At 43.2% G+C, this 19,548-nt stretch overlaps 1 protein-coding gene across 5 annotated transcripts in view; it reads right to left on the minus strand.

The window, feature by feature from the left end:
- Positions 1 to 19,548, minus strand: part of HECW1 (HECT, C2 and WW domain containing E3 ubiquitin protein ligase 1) — a 398,524-nt gene that overhangs the window by 268,509 nt on the left and 110,467 nt on the right. For all 5 annotated transcript variants that reach the window (XM_045008223.1, XM_045008222.1, XM_045008225.1 and 2 more), the window contains one exon: positions 6,407 to 6,731. In XM_045008223.1, the coding sequence (XP_044864158.1) occupies positions 6,407 to 6,731 (325 nt within the window). The remainder of the gene's footprint in view (positions 1 to 6,406; positions 6,732 to 19,548) is intronic.

The raw sequence follows: 19,548 nt of genomic DNA on the forward strand, positions 1-19,548 counted from the left end.
CAGGTCACTAGATCACACAAATAAATCTCTTCTTTGCTGTTGGTAGTACAGTGCTTGGGTTACATCATCTGCCTGCGCACGCTGCATGTATGGAAAAACTATTGTACAAATAGGGTTTGATTCAATGCGCATTTTTAAGTTAATTAAAGTGTTTTTCCATTGACTTCAATAGGCTTAATATCAGGCCTTCTGAATATCAAATTAATCTGAAAAATGTAAAAATGTGTATTAATCAAAATCTTTTAAAAATGAGGTATGTCTGACTGAAGCAAGAATTGCCTTTTGGGGAGAAATAAAATCAAAGACAAGAGCAGAGGGAAAAAATCATAAATTTTTAAGCTAAATTTCAACTATTAATTAGGTCAAGAATCTTTTTATATACATATAAACTTGAAAAGAAAAGAAAATATGGACGGGAAATTGGACCGGAAAGTGTTTGTGCATAAAGAACTTTTATTAAATAACTTTTAAAATGTTTTGTTTTCCCTAAAGAAATTGCTGAAAGAAGAAAGTCTATTGTCTATTGGTATGTACAGAACAATATTAGCTCCAAATGGATTCACTGACTAATAACAGTATTTATTGGCACCAGGCCAAAAATTTCTTTCCAAGTCTAGTTTAGGCACTTCTTATGAGCCATAGCAGATACTGATATGATGAGAGCAGTGAAATATAATAGCGACTGAAATGTAATTGCAGTAATTAGAAGATAGTTCTTTATCTATACACAGCTGCCAGAAGTCCATATTAATTCTAAGAGGCTCTGTACCATAACATATACAGTCGAACCCATTTATGTCGACCTCGGTTAACTTGCCAATCCTGTTAAGTCGACGGTTTACAAGTGGAACCGCCAGACTCCCTCTTTGGCTTATGAGTTTCTCATCCGTTATGTCGATTTGCCGAACCCTAATATCTCGAGCCCGTCCCCGACCCACCGTGTCCCCAGCCGCCGGCTCCCCGGCTCTCCAGCCGCGCGGTTCCCCAGCCGCCCGCTTCCCGCGTCCCCAGCCGCCGGCTCCCCGGCTCTCCAGCCGCGCGGTTCCCCAGCCGCCCGCTTCCCGCGTCCCCAGCCGCCCGCCCGGCTCCCCCGCGTCCCCGACCCACCGTGTCCCCAGCCGCCCGCTCCCCGGCTCCCCAGCCCCGCGGTTCCCCGCTTCGCCGCCCGGCCGTCCGCCCGCCGGCTCCGCTTCCCCGCCCCCGCCCCCGTATACCCGGTCCCTGCCTGTCCCCGCCCGCCCGCCTGGCCCCGCATACCTGGTCCCTGCCCGTCCCCGCCCCACATACCTGGTCCCGGCTTCTCCGGCCGCGCGCCCGCCGGCTCCGCGTCCCCGCCCGCCGGTCCCCGCTTCCCCGCCCCCGCATACCCGGTCCCTGCCTGTCCCCGCCCCCCCGCCCGGCCCGCATACCTGGTCCCTGCCCGTCCCCGCCCCACATACCTGGTCCCGGCTTCTCTTGCCGCCCGCCCGCCGGCTCCGCTTCCCCGCCCGCCGGTCCCCGCTTCCCCGCCCCCGCATACCTGGTCCCTGCCCGTCCCCGCCCGCCCGCCCGGCCCGCATACCTGGTCCCTGCCCGTCCCCCGCCCCACATACCGGGTCCCGGCGTCTCCGGCCGCCCGCCGGCCGGCTCCGCTTCCCGGCCCGCCGGTCCCCGCCCCCGCATACCCGGTCCCTGCCTGTCCCCGCCCGCCCGCCCGGCCCGCATACCTGGTCCCTGCCCGTCCCCCGCCCCACATACCTGGTCCCGGCTTCTCCTGCCGCCCGCCCGCCGGCTCCGCTTCCCCGCCCGCCGGTCCCCGCCCCCGCAGACCCGGTCCCTGCCTGTCCCCGCCCGCCCGCCCGCCCGGCCCGCATACCTGGTCCCTGCCCGTCCCCGCCCGTCCCCGCCCCACATACCTGGTCCCGGCTTCTCTTGCCGCCCGCCCGCCGCCGGCTCCGCTTCCCCCGCCCGCCGGTCCCCGCTTCCCCGCCCCCGCATACCTGGTCCCTGCCCGTCCCCGCCCCCCCCCGCCCGGCCCGCATACCTGGTCCCTGCCCGTCCCCGCCCCACATACCTGGTCCCGGCTTCTCCTGCCGCCCGCCCGCCGGCTCCGCTTCCCCGCCCGCCGGTCCCCGCCCCCGCATACCCGGTCCCTGCCTGTCCCCGCCCACCCGCCCGGCCCGCATACCTGGTCCCTGCCCGTCCCCGCCCCACATACCTGGTCCCGGCTTCGCCTGCCGCCCGCCCGCCAGCTCCGCTTCCCCGCCCGCCCGTCCGTCCGTCCGTCCGCCCGGCTCCGCTTTGCCGGATCCAGCCACGTGCAGGCAGCGCGGTAAGGGGGCAGGGAGGGGGTGAGGGGGTGGATAGGGGTTTATCTCGATCATTGGTTATCTCGATGGCTTTTGGCAAACCCCTAGGCCGTCGAGATAACAGGGTTTAACTGTACTAACAGTAAATGAGGTGAAGGAGGAAGAGAAAACCATCAGATAAGTAACTGCAAATATTCCACCTGTTGCAAGACTTCCACTAAAACACATTTTTATTTATATAAGAAATACCAATACGTAAATCTTAGCTATTCAGACAAATGACATTTGTATTGGTTTCACATAAAAAGAGTAAATATTTTGCTGTTAGCTTTTCTGCTAAGAAAACTTCATCAGCCCCTGATATTTTAAACATCAAGTGAGTTGTGTAATCAGGGTAGTTATTCTCACTTTTGAGTGTTTACATGTGTTTTTGACTGAGGACATATTTTTGGAGGATTGTGTTTATTAGAAATGTTATAGTTCTCCTGAGAAGTGACAAACAGATACATTAGGAAAACTGTTACACCACTGTTACACATAGCTAGTAATTTATTTTACAGCTGATACCTAATGCTAAAAATGAATGAACTAAGGACCATATGAAGCAAGTCTTGGGGGAAGTTACAATGCTTCAAGATCAAGCTTAACAACAACACAAAACTCTGATTTCCATAGGCAGAATATCTTTTATATTCTTCAGAGGGCACATTCTTGGGTCAGAGGAATCCACATGTTCTTGCTGCCCAGCTATTGCCAATCACAAAGCAGATTGGATAAACAAGGTCTATATTTTAACAGACTCTATATTCATATTTTTTCTCAAACTGATGAACTTTGCTAATGCTCTTCTATCACACACTTTTACAAAATCAGATGTTGATTGTGGGGATGTATTAACTTCTCCACTCTGTTATCACTGGAATCCATGTAGCTTTTTTAACAGGTATACCCAATAGTATTATTAGATACTAATTATATGACCATCATTTTCTTAACTTATTCTGTACAACCTCTCCTCATGGATGACAATCCCTTCTTGTAGAAGGAGATTAACTCTGCTATCAGTTCTAAACGTATCTTTTACCAGTTTTAGATAAAGATGAGCTCCCAATTTGCCATCAGCAAGTAAGGCGGGGGGGAGGGGAGGAGAGCACCAACCCCCCACCCCTTCTGTAAAAGCAGAGGAAGCACTCCTACTTCTCTCCCGGGCTTCAGTAAGCAACATTCTTCCTGAATTTCCCCACATCCTTGGCTGGTATGGTGACAGCCCCCCCTCTCTTGTTTTAATCTACTTTAACCACTGAATAGACATATGCCTTCATGAAAACATCCCGGGGTCTCATTCCCTAAATACTTGTCCACTATGATCTAGTCCTTTTCGCTCTTCTCTCTTCTTGAAATCTTCTTCATCAGAATATATCTTCTACTCACCAGATATGCCTTGTTCCCAAATGCTGTGCCCTTTCAAGGTTTGGACTATCTTTATTTAGAGGTTTGTGGTTTATCAGATATCTCCAAAATTTCTCTGTGATTGTTGCTGGTGGGGAAAAGACATTTTCCTTATACATTTCACACCAGGACCCAACAAGAACATATAGGGATATTTCCTAATTTATTAAAATGAAGATTATTGTAAACTCTGGGGCAGGGATTGTTTGTGTGTTCTGTCTTTGTACAGTGCCTATCACAATAGGCTTCTCATCCATGACTAGGGCTCCTAGGTGCCACAGTAACACAAACAGTAAATAATAATACTAATGCTGCTGGACCAAGCTTTATTAAAAAAAACAACAATAAAATACCACAACACTGCACAATCCCCATGGAGCACAAACAGTTTCTCAGTTATCTCATGCATCAACACAATATTAAACTATTTCCATGTTTAAAACTTTCAGCTTTATTCCCATGAATTCAAATGAAAAAGAATCTCAGGATATAACACCACTCCTTAGCTAAACACACAACCACATTAACTGACCATTTCTGGTTATGATCATCAACATGGAAATGGTTAATAATGTTGTCATTTAAGTGGTGATAATAGGCTTCAAGGCTAATCCCCTATCGAGTTGACTGGGGAAGCACACAGTTTTTTTGGTATTCTTGTTCCAGTCTGGCTGGCAACTCAAAAACCCAGCCATGTATCATTTTACATTTTGAAGGTTACCTTCATATCCAGAAGGGCCAGGACACTTTCTTCTTAAATAGATATGTAGATTCTAGAAAGTTTTGAACAAATCCAGGAAAAAACCTATTCCACAAGAATCCATGGATTTTCCCTTCCCATGGATTAACTGTGTAACAAGTTAATTTGTAATTTACTGGCTACTACAAAGGTAATTGTCAGGTTGCTGTACCAGAAAAATGTACCATTCTATGTTTCATATTCAAAGTATACAAGAACACATTCCCGGCACTATTGTACTATGTACATAGAATCTCTGGGTTTTAGGGTTTTATATTTCTGTCCATCACTGCAGTATCTGAGCACCTTCCATGTAAGTGAACAGCAATAGCACAGTTCCTGGCAAGCTTCAGGGAGTCTCTGGCACATTTCCCATTTTGGGATGAAAACTCTGCATGGGGTAGGTTTTGATATTCTGGTGATTACTACTTTTCAACTTATTTTGACAAGGAATGGGAGGTAGGAGACAGAACAGTAGTTGAAGTTCAAGGTTGACTGATAGCTGCTTGAGCCATGGACAAACTATTGCATTTTTTCAAGGAGTATGGTAGGTGTGCTCTGAAGGAGCCACTGACCATTTCCATTAGTACTGGCATCCAGCATGGATCTGTTAAAACTGGTTGTGGCTGTAATATTTTCAGAGCTTCTTGACCTTTTGAATGTGTGACGGGGCCAAACTCAGTCAGGGGTGGTGAGGTGAATAATGCAATCTGGTCACGGGTATAATTTCCTTTCCCAACTAGGTCCATATATATTTGTTTGATTTTAACAGTGAGGTACACTGACAGCTCTTCACAGTGGTTGACACTAGGGTCCAGTGTCGGGGCTATGGAATCTGGGTTGATTAGCCAGTGTACTATGTTAAACAGCTCTGCTGGCCAGGATTCTGCTGTATTAAATACAGAGTAGACAGCCTCTTGTGCTGTAGTGGCATAATCCTGTTAGAGTTGTGTCACGCTATCTGGAGGCATTCACAGTTGTGAGCCACTCCAGACAGCGTGACACTGAAGCAGAGATCCCCAGGGGTTACCCCTGCGTTCACCCTGAAAGATACTTTGAATTGACAGATCACTACAACTCTGTCACTCTTAGGATTCAGATGATCACTCATTTGTGTGTATATGTTTGCTTGCTTTAACCTGTAAATAACTCATTTCTTTTTTCTAGTTAATAAACCTTTAGGTAGTTTATTACAGGATTGGCTACAGGTCTTGTCTTTGATATGAGATCTAGGTTACCAATTGATCTGGGGTTAGTGACTGGTCTTTTGGGATTTTTGGTGTAAGTGACCATTTGTTTTTTGTGCTGGTATGTTTCTTAGGGCTTGCTCCTTCAACGTGCTGAGCATTCTGGATGTATCCAATAAAGCACTCAAGCACATACTTAACTTTAAGCACATGAGTTTAAGAACATGTTAGACAAACACCTGTGAGGGATGGCCTACATATACTAGATCCTGCCTCAGCACAAGGGGATGAACTAGATAATCTCTCAAGTTCCTTTCTAGCCTTACATTTCTGTGAGGTATCCCTATTGAAACCAACAGGACAACTCATGTGCTTAACTTAACCCATGCTTATGTGTGTCACTGGATCAGAGCTGAGTGCTCAGAACATTGGAGGATAAAGTCCTCAGTGCATCTGTTCTGAATCCTGCCCAAAGATTTTAAATTTTCTAACTATTTTTTTTAAAAATGAAATATTTAAAAATCTTAATTTTGTACTGAAGAAAAAAAAGTTAGGTAAGTGTCCATTGTTGAAGCTCAGGACTGTGTGACAATATAGGACAAAGAGGCTTTTGAAGAACTGTGTATATAAGCTCTCCTATGTTAGACCAAGAAAGTTCTGTAAGCCCCTTACTTTTCTGTTCACAAATACACCAAAATTAAAAAAAAAAAGCAACTGAAAATCCAAAGGCAGGCAGGACTTACCAATGAGATACATGCCGATCCAATCCCCTGCATCTACTTCTTCCTTTATATCCCAATAGATCACAAGGTCCTGTGAGTGTCCTATGGAATAATATGAGCTGCTGACCATTAGAGTAGATCGGCTGTCTGAAGTGACCAGGTCAGTGTCACTGGTGGACCGTGGAATGGTTACCATCTCATGAGAGTTGTTCCTGATGTCCATGTTATGAAACTGGTCAGGGTTGTAGCTGTATCTGAGCGGTTCTTTACACCGGCGCCGATTCTGAGAGTTCCTAGATGGAGACGCCATGGCAGCCAGGCCTAGGAACCTGTTTTGGTACAGATTCTGTGAAGGAGCAAAAAGGAAAGAATATTATTTAGAATACACTTTGTTGAATTTTAGGTGCCAGCTTAGAAGGGGGGAAAAAGTTGCACTGGAATGAGAAAACAATGAATGAACACAGTCTTTTCATACATGACTGAAACAAGAGAAGCAGAAAATTTTTCTACAGGAGATGCATATTGTGTATCAAACTTTTTATTGATTAATCATGCCTATGGAGACAGCTGTAAATGCAAGATACACAGGAGGTTCCCTGTGCCACCAGGCTCTTCTGTAATAGGGATTTTGTGGAGAAACAGATGGTGGTTCATTTCTCTACACACCTATACGTACATTCCAGGGCCAGGGGATAGGGCAAAGACTACTAAAGATCCACTCTTTTCTAAATTAATAGAAACGCCATCCTCTTTCAAACACCATCAGCTAAATTCATCGTTGAGGTAATTTCCAGTGGAGTTTAAATAGGGATACATTTAAGCTCATGCTTCCCATAAAAAACCATTTCCACCACTTTGAGACATCAGCCAGTGTTCGAAAAGAAATTCTCCTCCCAGATTGAGATCCCAAGTACCCCTGCCACAAAAAGGAATGACCCCTTCTGCCATAATGGATATGTATTCGCGGCAGAGTAAACGGAATTCCTCCTCTCCAGTTAGCCTAGCTCGAGTTTGAGCAGCCACATTGTGAAATGACCCTTGAGCTGCTGCACCCACCGTGGTGCTGCACTCCCTCCCGTGCAGCACTAAGGCTTTGGGGGGCACATCCCAGGGTTCCCAGCACTGCTGTAAGATGAGCGGCTTTTTGAATAGTTTCCTAGTAACTGTGGGAGAGTGTGTCTGTCTGGGCACACAGGAGAATTGTGGTAAGGCCCTGGAGGACTACCAGCATGCCAGTGGCACTAGCTTGTGTCCAGACTGCAGAGTGGTTGTGCTAGCAGCCGGCAAATTGTTCTCACTTGATTTTATCCTATACCCTGTCTCGGGCCTGCCAGCCCAAGTGAAAAGCACCACCGCACTGGAGTTAAGGGTTTGTGTGTGTGGACAGGACTCAGGACAGGGGCAATACTTGTGTTATAACTCAAGTTAAATCTGCAGTGAAGACAAGCCCAGTGTGAGACCTGCTTGTTGTTTTATTTTCAGACACCATTTGCTGTTTCTCTTCACCCCCTCTGCCCCAAAAGAAAGCAGCTCTGCCATTAAAATCACTCAGTCCCTCATATATTCCTCTCATTATCCACCTGTCTCCAGAAATGCTGTCCAGCTCTTCTGATACAACACCAGAGAGGTCTTTGCAGTTTCTTCTGCCATAAGAAGGGCCTTTTCACATGATCAGGAGACAAATCCATTTGAACTGAAATGTTTAAAGTTTAAGAGGGAAAAAAAATGTTCTGTGAATAAAAGCAGTATTTTAATTCTGAATCCTATTCACGGCCTTGTACCATAGGTACAATATGGTATGAAAGATATTTTATTTACTACTAAGACAGACTACTTTCTTTGAATAATTGGAAAAACAGCAAGATAATTAATTATTAGTATTAGTGTGGCGGTAGCACCTAGGAACCCTAGTCACGGACCAGGACCCCATTATGCTAGGTGTTGTACAAACACAGAACAAAAAGACAGTCCCTGCCTCGAAGAGTTTGCAGTTTTATTGTTTCTATAGCACCCAAAGTATGATAATCTCTTTACATTCCCTGCCCCCAAACACTTACAATATATTGGCCCTATCCTGCAAACACTTATTACAGAGCATAGTGTTTAATACCATAATCAGGCCCACAGGGGACTCACTCCCAGGCGTGGACACTACTCCTGATAGTAAGCGTTTGCGGGACTGGGCCCTAAATCTACAATACAAAAGGCAAAATAGAGGCAAAGGACAGGACTACAAAAGCAGGAGCAGAGGGAGGAGGACAGTAATCCTAGACAAGTGGGCAGGAATGAAGGAATACAGAGAACAGTTTACAGTGTTGCTTAGGTAGCACCACACGCTACACACTATGTTAAGTCTCTTGGGTTTTTTATTTTTAAACAGTTGTTTTTATTTATTTATGTTAACAGGAAGGCGTGTTCACTTCATAGTGTAAAAACAGTCCTTACTGTGAGGATACTACACCATTATACAGCAAGGCCAAAAAAGGACTTGTATCTAATTTTATTGTGAATGTGTAACTAGCAAATGCATCATTTCACTATAAAAAAAGCTATAGTTTCTCACATGCAATAAACCCATTGAGTAGTTCCTTGAAAGGTGATGATATTTACTAGGTTTCAGTCAATAAATTTAAACCCAATAAAGGTTTCTGTCACTTGGCATAGGATCCATATTCTGTAACTATGGCACAACCTGAGACAATCACGTCTGTGATGGTTAGACACCAACACCAAGAGTTTCAAGCTCATTACGAGTGATGGCCAGAAAAATTCTGTTTCCCCAAATATGTTGAGGATTTGGAATTTGCGTTTGTTCCTCATCAGGACAAAACTGAGACCTTTCAAAAACGTTGGCAGGAAAACCGAGAGACTGATCCACCTACCCCAGAATAGCCAACAGACTAGTGGTTAGGGCATTCTGTTGGGATACGCAAAACCCAAGTGATAGTCGGCCTAATTCAGAGTAGGGACTGAAAGCTGGTTCTTCCATATCCCAGAGTCAGTCTCTTTCTTGCCCAAATAATATTTAATTATTTATACAGGGGAACAATTCCAACAAGGGTTATTGAGAGAGACCCCCAGAATAGCTAGGCATTCCTGACCTGGGATGTTGGAGACCCAAGTCGAATTAGGCATAGCAGGGACTTTAGACTGGATCGTTTACATTCCAGGTAAGTACCCCAACCACCAGGCTATTAGCTGTTCACCTGTGTGCGAACCACTGGACTGTTCTGAGGTCTCTCTCTCACCAGAAATTCTATCCTGGATCTAAGAAACCTACCTAAAGAAAGTTTAGTTGAAACCGATATTTCCATGAAAAGTTTCAATTTTGGCAAATAGGAATTTTCCAACAACAAATATATTGGTGAAATATTCCCTATCAGCTCTACTCATTCTTCCAGATAAATATGCATCATTAGCATAAGTTAGCTAACTCATAATACATTAATCAACAGATCTGTGGTTTCAAAGGCTATTTTACTTTTTGTGGCAAATTCCTCTAAGGAACAGTGGTTCTGCAGATACTTTTCATTTCTGAATGTTAATGGCTATATGGTATGCATTCTTACTCATTGTGTTCTTTCAAATGCAATACTGATAATACTTAATAAATGGATACTTTTTTTTCCATCTTCAGTGTGGTTTTAACTATTATTTCTAGGGACAATTACAAATTCACCTATTTAAAAGAAAACCAGCACTTCAAGAAACTGTGCAGTTATTTCCATATGTATCTATGTCACTAGAACTAGTTGTTACAGTTGAAAAATAGTTCTGAGATTAAAAAAGGAATCACTTTTCAGCATGACACAGGTAACTGTTAGAGTTTCAGTAATCTAATGACCCCACTTCCCTGTGACACACCACACGGGGGGCAAGTGGAACTGCTGCTACTGGAGACATTTATAAGGAGACTGTCTCAGAGAGATATAACATATACTACAGACTTCAAATGGGATGGACTCTCTTGTCAGGAACAGAATTTGCCCCACTAGGTACATATATCAGAGCTATTATTTATGTGCAATGGGGCAAATTAATGTGACTAGGACCTTTATTTCTCCATTTCCTGATCTTTGTGCATTTAAAAGTGTACTTTTATTGTACATTAATGTATCCTATTGCATTTAACTTCACTGATGGGAATAATTGTATAAGTTAGAAGCAAAATGAAAAGGTTGGCCTTGTGGTCAATTGGTAAGGTTCTGTGCTGATGAGTGGGACTGATTCTTGATGCAGGCATATTATTCCTCAGGCAGCAAAAACTAGGAATGCTACAGGAGTGGTGCTCTCAACAGCTGCAAAGAAAATCAACAGCTCATGCCACTCAACAATAAATCTTTCCTGCCAATCATGAGCACTCTTCGCTGTCTCTAATGGGACTTTCAACCTATCCTCCTGGGCCAAAATAGAATTTTGGACTGAATGTTTAGGAGACAAATCCTGGGAGTTCAGCAAAGAAAGTGAGAAACTCCCCACCAAATCACATAATCCTAGTTAGTTTTCTTTATGGCACATGCTGAAACATACATATGTTAAACTTCCAAATAAAAGAATCTAATAATTTAATTTTGTTCTTATGAAACTACTGATATTACAGCATTGCAAATAGCACTATGCAAAGATGACATTTTATTGTTTCTTAAGTGAGATCGCTGCAAGGTTTTACATTGTAGACTATTTAATCCCAAATCTCTAATAATCTTACAATCAGGACCTTCACACTAATGCACACAGATATCCAATCATAAGTGCTCCAAATGAAACATTAGGAAGGCTTCTGCAGCAGAGCAGAGCTAATATCAGAGATTAATCTGTTAATATTCCTCAGATTAGTAAAACAAGACCTATATCCTCTCACCAATTAGGCAACATAGTAAATTAATGTAATGAACAGTCATAGAAGCTTGGTGCTATCATGCAAAGACTGGAAAACATTGCAAATACTTTCCTTAAAAGATGTATTCTGGTGCATGATTAGAAGGTATTTGAGCAGTATAGCTAAAATATAAAATCTGGGAGGGATAACAATGCAGAAATAATAAAAGTATCCTTACAGTATACTTTTAAACATAAAATGTTTCTCTGTGTTCTTTCCAGAGTACAGAATGAAATACAGTAGATGCTTGTTTGCAGCAACACCTTCTAAGCGCAGCCGTCGCTTACAAGCAACATTTCCCCAGGGAACACTTTCCCTACTGTGACTTGTCGACACTCCCCATAACAGCAATAGCTGCTTAGGTGCAACATAGCAAAAGGGCATTGATATGTTGCTACTAATGAGCATCTACTGTACTGAGACTACAATTTGCTTAAGGGATGCTGGAAACTAATTTGAAGTCCAAAATTCCACTTTCAGTTCTATTCCCATTGAAATCAATGACAAACCTCCCATTGACTTAGAACAAGGATCGGCAACCTTTGGCACGCAGCCCGTCAGAGAAATCCACTGGCGGGCTGGGACTGTTTGTTTACCTGCAGCATCCGCAGGTTCGGACAATCACAGATCCCACTGGCCGAGGTTCACCATTCCAGGCCAATGGGGGCTGCGGGAAGTGGTGAGGGCCTAGGGATGTGCTGACCACCGCTTCCCTCAGCCCTCATTGGCCTGGAAGGCCGAACCGTGGCCAGTGGAAGCTGCGATCAGCCAAACCTGCAGACACTGCAGGCAAACAAACAGTCCCAGCCCACCAGTGGATTTCCCTGATGAGCCGCATGCCAAAGGGTGCTGATCCCTGACTTAGAAGAATTGGGATCCAGTTCTAGACTATAGGAATATGGAAGGTGCTGTATTCCCAAAATGTCTGGCAAAAACTGGAATTCTCAACAATTTTCCTGCCAAAATGCGGAAATTCCCTACAACCTTCATTGTAAACTTTTCCCCAGTTTCCCACTGTGACAAAGTATTCAACTCTCCCTCAGTATGAGAACAGTCTGTTATGAGAACATTCCAAATTGACCTCTGTGCCACACAAACCTTAGGTTACCTCATTTTTCATTTTTGTAAATGTTAGATTTAAAGTTCTGCATAATATAAATCAGTGTTTCTCAAACTGGGGTCGCCGCTTGTGTAGGGAAAGCCCCTGGTGGGCTGGGACGATTTGTTTACCTGCCCCATCCGCAGGTCCGGCTGATCGCGGCTCCCACTGGCCACGGTTCGCTGCTTCAGGCCAATGGGAGCCGCTGGAAGCAGCGCAGGCTGAGGGACATATTGGCCGCCGCTTCCAGCAGCCCCCATTGGTTTGCAGCGGCGAACCGCGGCCAGTGGGAGCTACAATCGGCTGGACCTGCGGATGGGGCAGGTAAACAAACCGGCCTGGCCTGCCAGGGGCTTTCCCTGAACAAGCAGCAACCCCAGTTTGAGAAACACTGATATAAATGAAGTTATTGATAATGGGTATAGCCATAAAGCGCACGTACGAGATTACTATAGCTAATATGATCATTGGTTAACAGTGTTACTCTTTAGCCATTATGTGATCCTTGTAAGCAGAAGTCCAGAATGAGCTAGGTTTTCAAGAATTGGGGGTAAATCCTTTATGATCTTTAAAGCACTGGAGTGAACCAGACACTTAGGCCTTATTTAGACTAGGAAAATAAGTTTGTTTTCTAAATCAAATTAGCTCAATTGAGCTAGCTGAAATTCATGGAAAATCCCACTTATCACCAATGTAGACACACTTTTATACTTCATTTCAATTTTAGCTGCTCAAATGATAGTTTAAGAGGGAACTCAGATTATACTAAGTAATGTCCCTAGAAATGAGGGATATGTGAACAGTTTGTTACCTGTCCTAGTGTTGCTAACTCTTTCAATTTTATCACAAGTCTCATGATATATGGTGTTTTTCTTAAAACCCCAGCTGCTGGAATCAAGCAACTGCATACATATAATCTTTCATTTACCATGATAAACCCATTCCCAAGAGAATCCCTCTCCCCCAATAAAACTCACACATGCCATCAATCTAATCACTTCAATATATTAGATATTTTTAGTTCATTTTCTATTAGGTTGTGATTTCTGAAGCCATCATCAATTTTGGTAAATGCTACTGCTTTTGTATGAGCAACTCCCACTGAAGCTGTGGGAATTATGCACCACTATTTGCTGGCAGAATTTGGCCCTTATTGCTCTAACCTTATACCATTAAATTAGGCTTCAATAAAGACTGGGAGTGGATGGGTCATTACACAAAGTAAAACCTATTTTCCCTACTGTTACTCACAGCTTCTTGCCAACTGTCTGAAATGGGCCATCCTGATTATCACTACAAACGTTTTTTTGACTCCTCCTGCCCACCTTAACTGATTACTCTCATTATAGTTGGTATGGCAACACCCATTTTTTCATGTCCTCCGTGTATATATATCTTCCTACTGTATTTTCCACTGCATGCATCTGATGAAGTGGGTTTTAGCCCACAAAAGCTTATGCTCAAATAAATTTGTTAGTCTCTAAGGTGCCACAAGTACTCCTCGTTTTTCTTACAAAAAGAAATACTGTAACCAAAGACATAAATATTCCAAAACATGCTGCACAATCTCAAGAAATCATTTATAACTACATATGCATAATAAAACAAGAGAAACAACGGACACGCAGGTACATAAATCACATCTTACAAAGGCTGTGAATATAAGAGTACTATAAAACGGTTAGGGATAGAGCACAACTAAGTTAGTTACCTTGTAATTACAATACAAGATAAAATATATAGCTCATCTTTTATCTGAGACAACGTACAGGGACCTGATTTTCAAAGGGTGGGTGCTTATCCCTTCCTGAAAAGTGCTATGGTGTCTCAAGTTGAGCACTCAATAACTGAGGCACACAAAATTACTGGTCACTTTTGAAAATTTAAGCCTTAGAAAGTAATGTTGGATGGCATATTAAATACAAATAAATATACATACAAGACTACAAGATCAGATATAGGACAATGGTAGAAAAGGAGGAACATACATTTTAAAAGGATGTGATCATGGACTATTTAAAAGTACAGTATCTAGTTATAGCAGTGACATTCTTAGAAAAGAAACTTGATTCCAAGTGCTTCTTTCATATAGACAAGAACTATAGATGTTTCACAGCCCGCAGTTTGGGACTTTTGTTCTACTATGACACCAACCCCATTGTAATTTTTATTTAGCCTACTGGTTTGCCCACTGTATTAAAATTGTCTACGTCCATCACTCTGGGCAAGCTGTTCACATTGCTGTTGTGATTAACTTAACTGGAGTCTTAGAGTGAATCTGTTGCATGGGCAACACCTCTATACTGCGTACAGAGTCAGACATCTTTATTATACAGCTGGAACATGCACACTAAAATGGCCAAACATTACAAGTAACATGAGAATATGGCCAATTGAATCTTTTAGTGTTTTAGAACTAAAATCGGGACACTTTACCTACTAAAGATGAACTGGTAATGTACGCCCCCAATTAAATACATGAATATGCTGGAACTCTTACATGACAATCATATTTTAATAATATAACCTTATTTGACTCCTATATATTTTTAAATACTGACTGGTTTTAAAGGGAAAAATGTTTGGGTCCTTTTGTTTGCTGTTTTACAATGTACAGTATAAAGAAAGTCTGCAATTTATTTATTTATTACTTAGAAATATGAGGAATGTGAAATCTGGTCTTCCCTACTTATTCTGGAAGGTTTGTTGGAGGTGTCAGAAATGTGGATTGTGAATTTATCAAAGCCCCAATAGTGCAATGTGCAATAACTATGACCTTCAGTGAAAAGGCAGTGAATATTCAATCTCTAACAAAGATGTCCTTCAACCTAAGTGTTTCTCCGGCCTGGTTTGCACTAGAAAATTAGGTCGGTTTAAGTTCGTCAGACAGGAGTGTGAAAAATCCACACCCCTGAGCAGGATAAATCAACCTAAGTCCCCATGTATGCAATGCTAGGTGGAAGAATTCTTCTGACCTAGCTAGCACCACTCAGGGAAGTGAATAATTTACTCATTGGCTTAAGTAGTGTCTATACTGAAGAGCTGCAGCTTTGCTGCTGTACCATTTTTTAAGCGTAGACAAGCCCTCAGTCTTAACTTAATAGATGTTAACAAACAAACAGTAGAGTTTTAAACAGGCTGAATAAAACAATTACTCTTCCCGTGTTAATCAGGATTTATTTCCTTGGTACTCATGGAGTCATAACCCTACCCATTCTCCCTCCACAAAAGCCTTCAAACTTAAACAAGACCTAAATTTCTAATGTAAGCGGAACAATATTTTAAATAAAAAATATGTTGAGGCCTTTAAAAAAAAAACAAGAACAAAAAAGGACACATAACCACTTTCCCCTTTGCAAGTGAACGTTTAAAGTAACAGCAGTAAAGTATTGCCTAAGGACTACACAGTAGAAAAGTCACAAAGATTGTGAAGCCAAAGGTTAAATGTGTTATTTCACAATCTTTTCTTTTCCAAAGACAGTATTTTCAAACAGCTATTGCTTAAAAAAAGGTCCCTCTTGGGTGGTTTCTTTGATCTGCTGTTTGAAAGACACATCAATCTCAGTCTGAGAATTCAGTGAAAAACATGTGCATACTATATCAGTCATTTTGTTTTTTCAAAGTCTGATGTAGCTGATCAGCAGACTGCCTCTCCCAGCAGAGCCAGTTTTTCAGGGAACACTGCCTATCTATTGACTCATGTTCTCCTGAGGGAGTGGTTACAGCAGGATGCGGGTGTTCTTTTCTTCTAGAGGTTGAGGAGGGAGAACCCTTTAGTTTTGTTGACATTTTTTGGAAGTAATTTTATTTTTATTTGTTATTATTTGTAGCCTGATAGTGTCTAGAAGCCCCAGCCACAACTGATGCCCTATTTTTCTAGGTGCTCTGCAAACACATAAAAAATACAGTCATTATTTATTGCTATTTGTATTACCATCATGCATAGGCGCCCCAGTCATGGGGCAATACCCCATTGTGGTAGGCACTGTGCAAACACAGACCAGAAAGTCCATCCCTGCCCCAAAAAGCTTACAATCTAAATATAAGACAAGAAACAATAGATGGATACAGACATACTGGGGAACACAAGGAAACAATGAGACAATATTGGTCAGCATAGTAGGCAGTGGTGTCAGCACACCAGCAGCCTAACTGTGGTCAAGTGTTTTGTAGGCATTTTGGCAAAAGGAGGGTTTTGAGGGCAGTTTTAAAGGTGAATAATGAGATGGCCCCTGTGACAGATATGGCAATTTTCTGCTATATCCTGGACAAAGCTTACTGAATTAAGTTAAACTGTATGGAATTAAGTTTAAGAATATTGGGAGTTCATTTGTATTAAAAATGCAAATGTTTATGTGTTATTGTGGGATTATACGTAACGTGTCTAGGAGATGTGACTAATTTAAAACCTGGTAAGCTTTGTGAGCTTCAAAAGGTCTTTGAAACAATGTGCTAGACAAACAAAGTTAAGTGGAAATATTTGGGAGGCGGGGAAGGCAGCTTCTCACCTCTAGACCAATCCTTTTGAAGCTGCGCTCTGGAAAAACCCATTGCTGTTACATGAAGACCAGACCAGAGGCTCAAACTCACATATTCATGGATGTGCGTGTTCTGAGCTGACAGCTGTTATGAACTTGTGACCATAGAAAAACCCCTTGGTGGGGTTTGAAGGACTGTTCACCAGTACAGCCCTTGTTGGAGTCAAGAACTGATCTCTGGTAAATTTATCATCCGAGTAGGTTCTTTTATTGTTTTAATATGTTTTCTCTCTGATGCTTTTACCTTAAGAATAAATGTGCTTAGAAAGAGCTGTGGGATACCTTATTACTGTGGTAATTACCCTGTCCATAGTCTTTGAAGAGAAAGCAAAACTGGCCTACTGAGAAGTCTGTATTCACAGTGTAGAGAGAGACATGTATCTCCGGCCAGGAGAGGTGATAGCTGGGGAGCTGGAAGCCTGGGAGTGGGTGCCCTTGCTGGACCATGGCGGGCCAATACAGGTGCAATAGCCCTGAATGGGAACAGAACTAATCCCGCAAATGACTCCATGTGGAAGGATCCCTGTGCCCATGTGATGCCCCACTGACTTCAACAGGGCTGCATGTGAGTGAACTCCTAAATCTGCACAGAGTCAGTTGCAGGATCGGGACCTAAACAGGTAAGACAGACTAAAGATGGCAGAAATTTTCTATTATAAATGCATCTAAAAATATATGACAGAAACACAGTATAAACTGAATAAATAAATACACTGTGGAATCTGTTGTCTGATTATTAAGCTATCGTCTGACTTGCCAGGCAAACAATGCAAACTTATAACAAGCTAGATGACATTGCTGCAGCTAGCCAAGGTGAAAAAAACAATCTGAGTCCAAGTAAAAGTATAAATTGTAATAAAATAAATCTGTCACTCTGTATACAGTATGTACTGTATGTACAGGTCTGTACAAACATAGATACAGTGCCAGCTACAAAAATACAGCAGGAATTCACAAGAAAAGCTGTGAACTAGTCTTGTGAAACTTGCAAGTTTCCAACTAAAAATGAATGCAGGGTACATGAGTGCAAGCAAAATTCCACCAATTTAGAATGTTTTCCACAAGTATCAGCTACAATTATTTCTCTGCTCTCACAAAACAGAGAATCTAGGGCTCTTTTGAAAGTTTCCTGCTGCAGAAAAGTAAATCTGGCTCCATAGGAAACTTGAGAGTTCCAAGTGACAACTTCTGTGTAGCAATATAATATAAATTCCATTCATGACAACCTCTTTGCCAAAGAACAAAGCTCAAGTGATTTGCACTGTGCATACCACCATTAGAACCCTGATTTTAAAATAGCGTTGTATAGTATAGTATGTAGACTATGGACATAGTTTATTATTTATAAAGCTCTAGTCTCAACAAAAATACTGCACAGAAATCAAAAGTTAAGTTATTAATATTAATTAAAACCCTTCAGATAGAAGAGTGAATCTTTGGAAACCCAAGGATTGTGCATGTTTACATGAGAGGAGAATTTGGTCTTTATGGCTCAAATTTATCTGTGTTGTATTCCCACCAGCACCACCACCCACTTCTCTCTCCCTCACACATGGATTTATACTAAATGTAGAGAGTCACAAACTTCATTTCTTTTGCAGGCCAAGTGCATTGCACACACCATAGGCCCCTTGCATTCCTCCATTCCACCCCACAAGCTCTCTGTGTGCCACCCTCCCATCCCCCTCTACTTCAGCAACTTCCTGCAACCTGTCCCCCTCGCCTCATGCCAGGGCTCTGTGTGCCCCCCATATTCCCCTCCCACCATACCCAGGGCTCTGTGTGCCCCCCATATTCCCCTCCCACCATATCCAGGGCTCTGTATGCCCCCCATATTCTCCTCCCACCCTACCCAGGGCTCTGTGTGCCCCCCATATTCTCCTCCCACCCTACCCAGGGCTCTGTGTGCCCCCCATATTCCCCTCCCACCATATCCAGGGCACTGTGTGCCCCCATACCAGATTTCTGCCCCTCCCCCATGTCAGGGACTCTGTGTCTCTCTCCTTTTTTCTCCCCCCTCCAAAGTACCTTTCTTCCCCCTGGATTGGAAGGGATGGGCAGATGGTTGGTGCCCTCTCTCTCTTTTCTCTCTCTCTCTCCCACCATGGAACAGGCTTTACGGAGGCAGAACACTAGGAAGGAAGAAAGACCCTTTCCCTCTCTCTCTCTAGCTCCCCATGCTTGCTGAAGAAAGCGCAAGGAGGAATATTTTTAGTGCTAAGAGTTTTTAGTCATGCCAAGGGCACTGTGTGCCCCCTCTCATTCTCCCATTTCCTCCATACCGGGGGCTCTGTGTGGTCTCATTTGCACCACCATTATTATTTCTTTTATCTCTGTCTGTGATACAAGGCTATGTCTACATTACCCCCTGAGCAACAGAAGTTACACTGACATAAGTGCTATTGTGCACAGTGCTATGTTGGCAGGAGAGCTTCTCCCACTCAGAGGAGGTTTATTTATGCCGACAGGAGAGTTCTCTCCTGTCAGTGTAGATCACCTTCGCCAGATGTGCTGCAGTGCTGCAGCTGTATCAGTACAGCAGCACCACTGCTGTGCTATATGTATAGACATACCCTAAGTCGTTTAGGGCTTGTCTACACTTACAGTGGTGCAGCAGCACAGCTGCACCAGTGTAGCTGCGCCACTG

This window comes from Mauremys mutica, chromosome 2 (genome assembly GCF_020497125.1).
Source record: "Mauremys mutica isolate MM-2020 ecotype Southern chromosome 2, ASM2049712v1, whole genome shotgun sequence".
Classification (NCBI taxonomy): Eukaryota; Metazoa; Chordata; order Testudines; family Geoemydidae; genus Mauremys; species Mauremys mutica.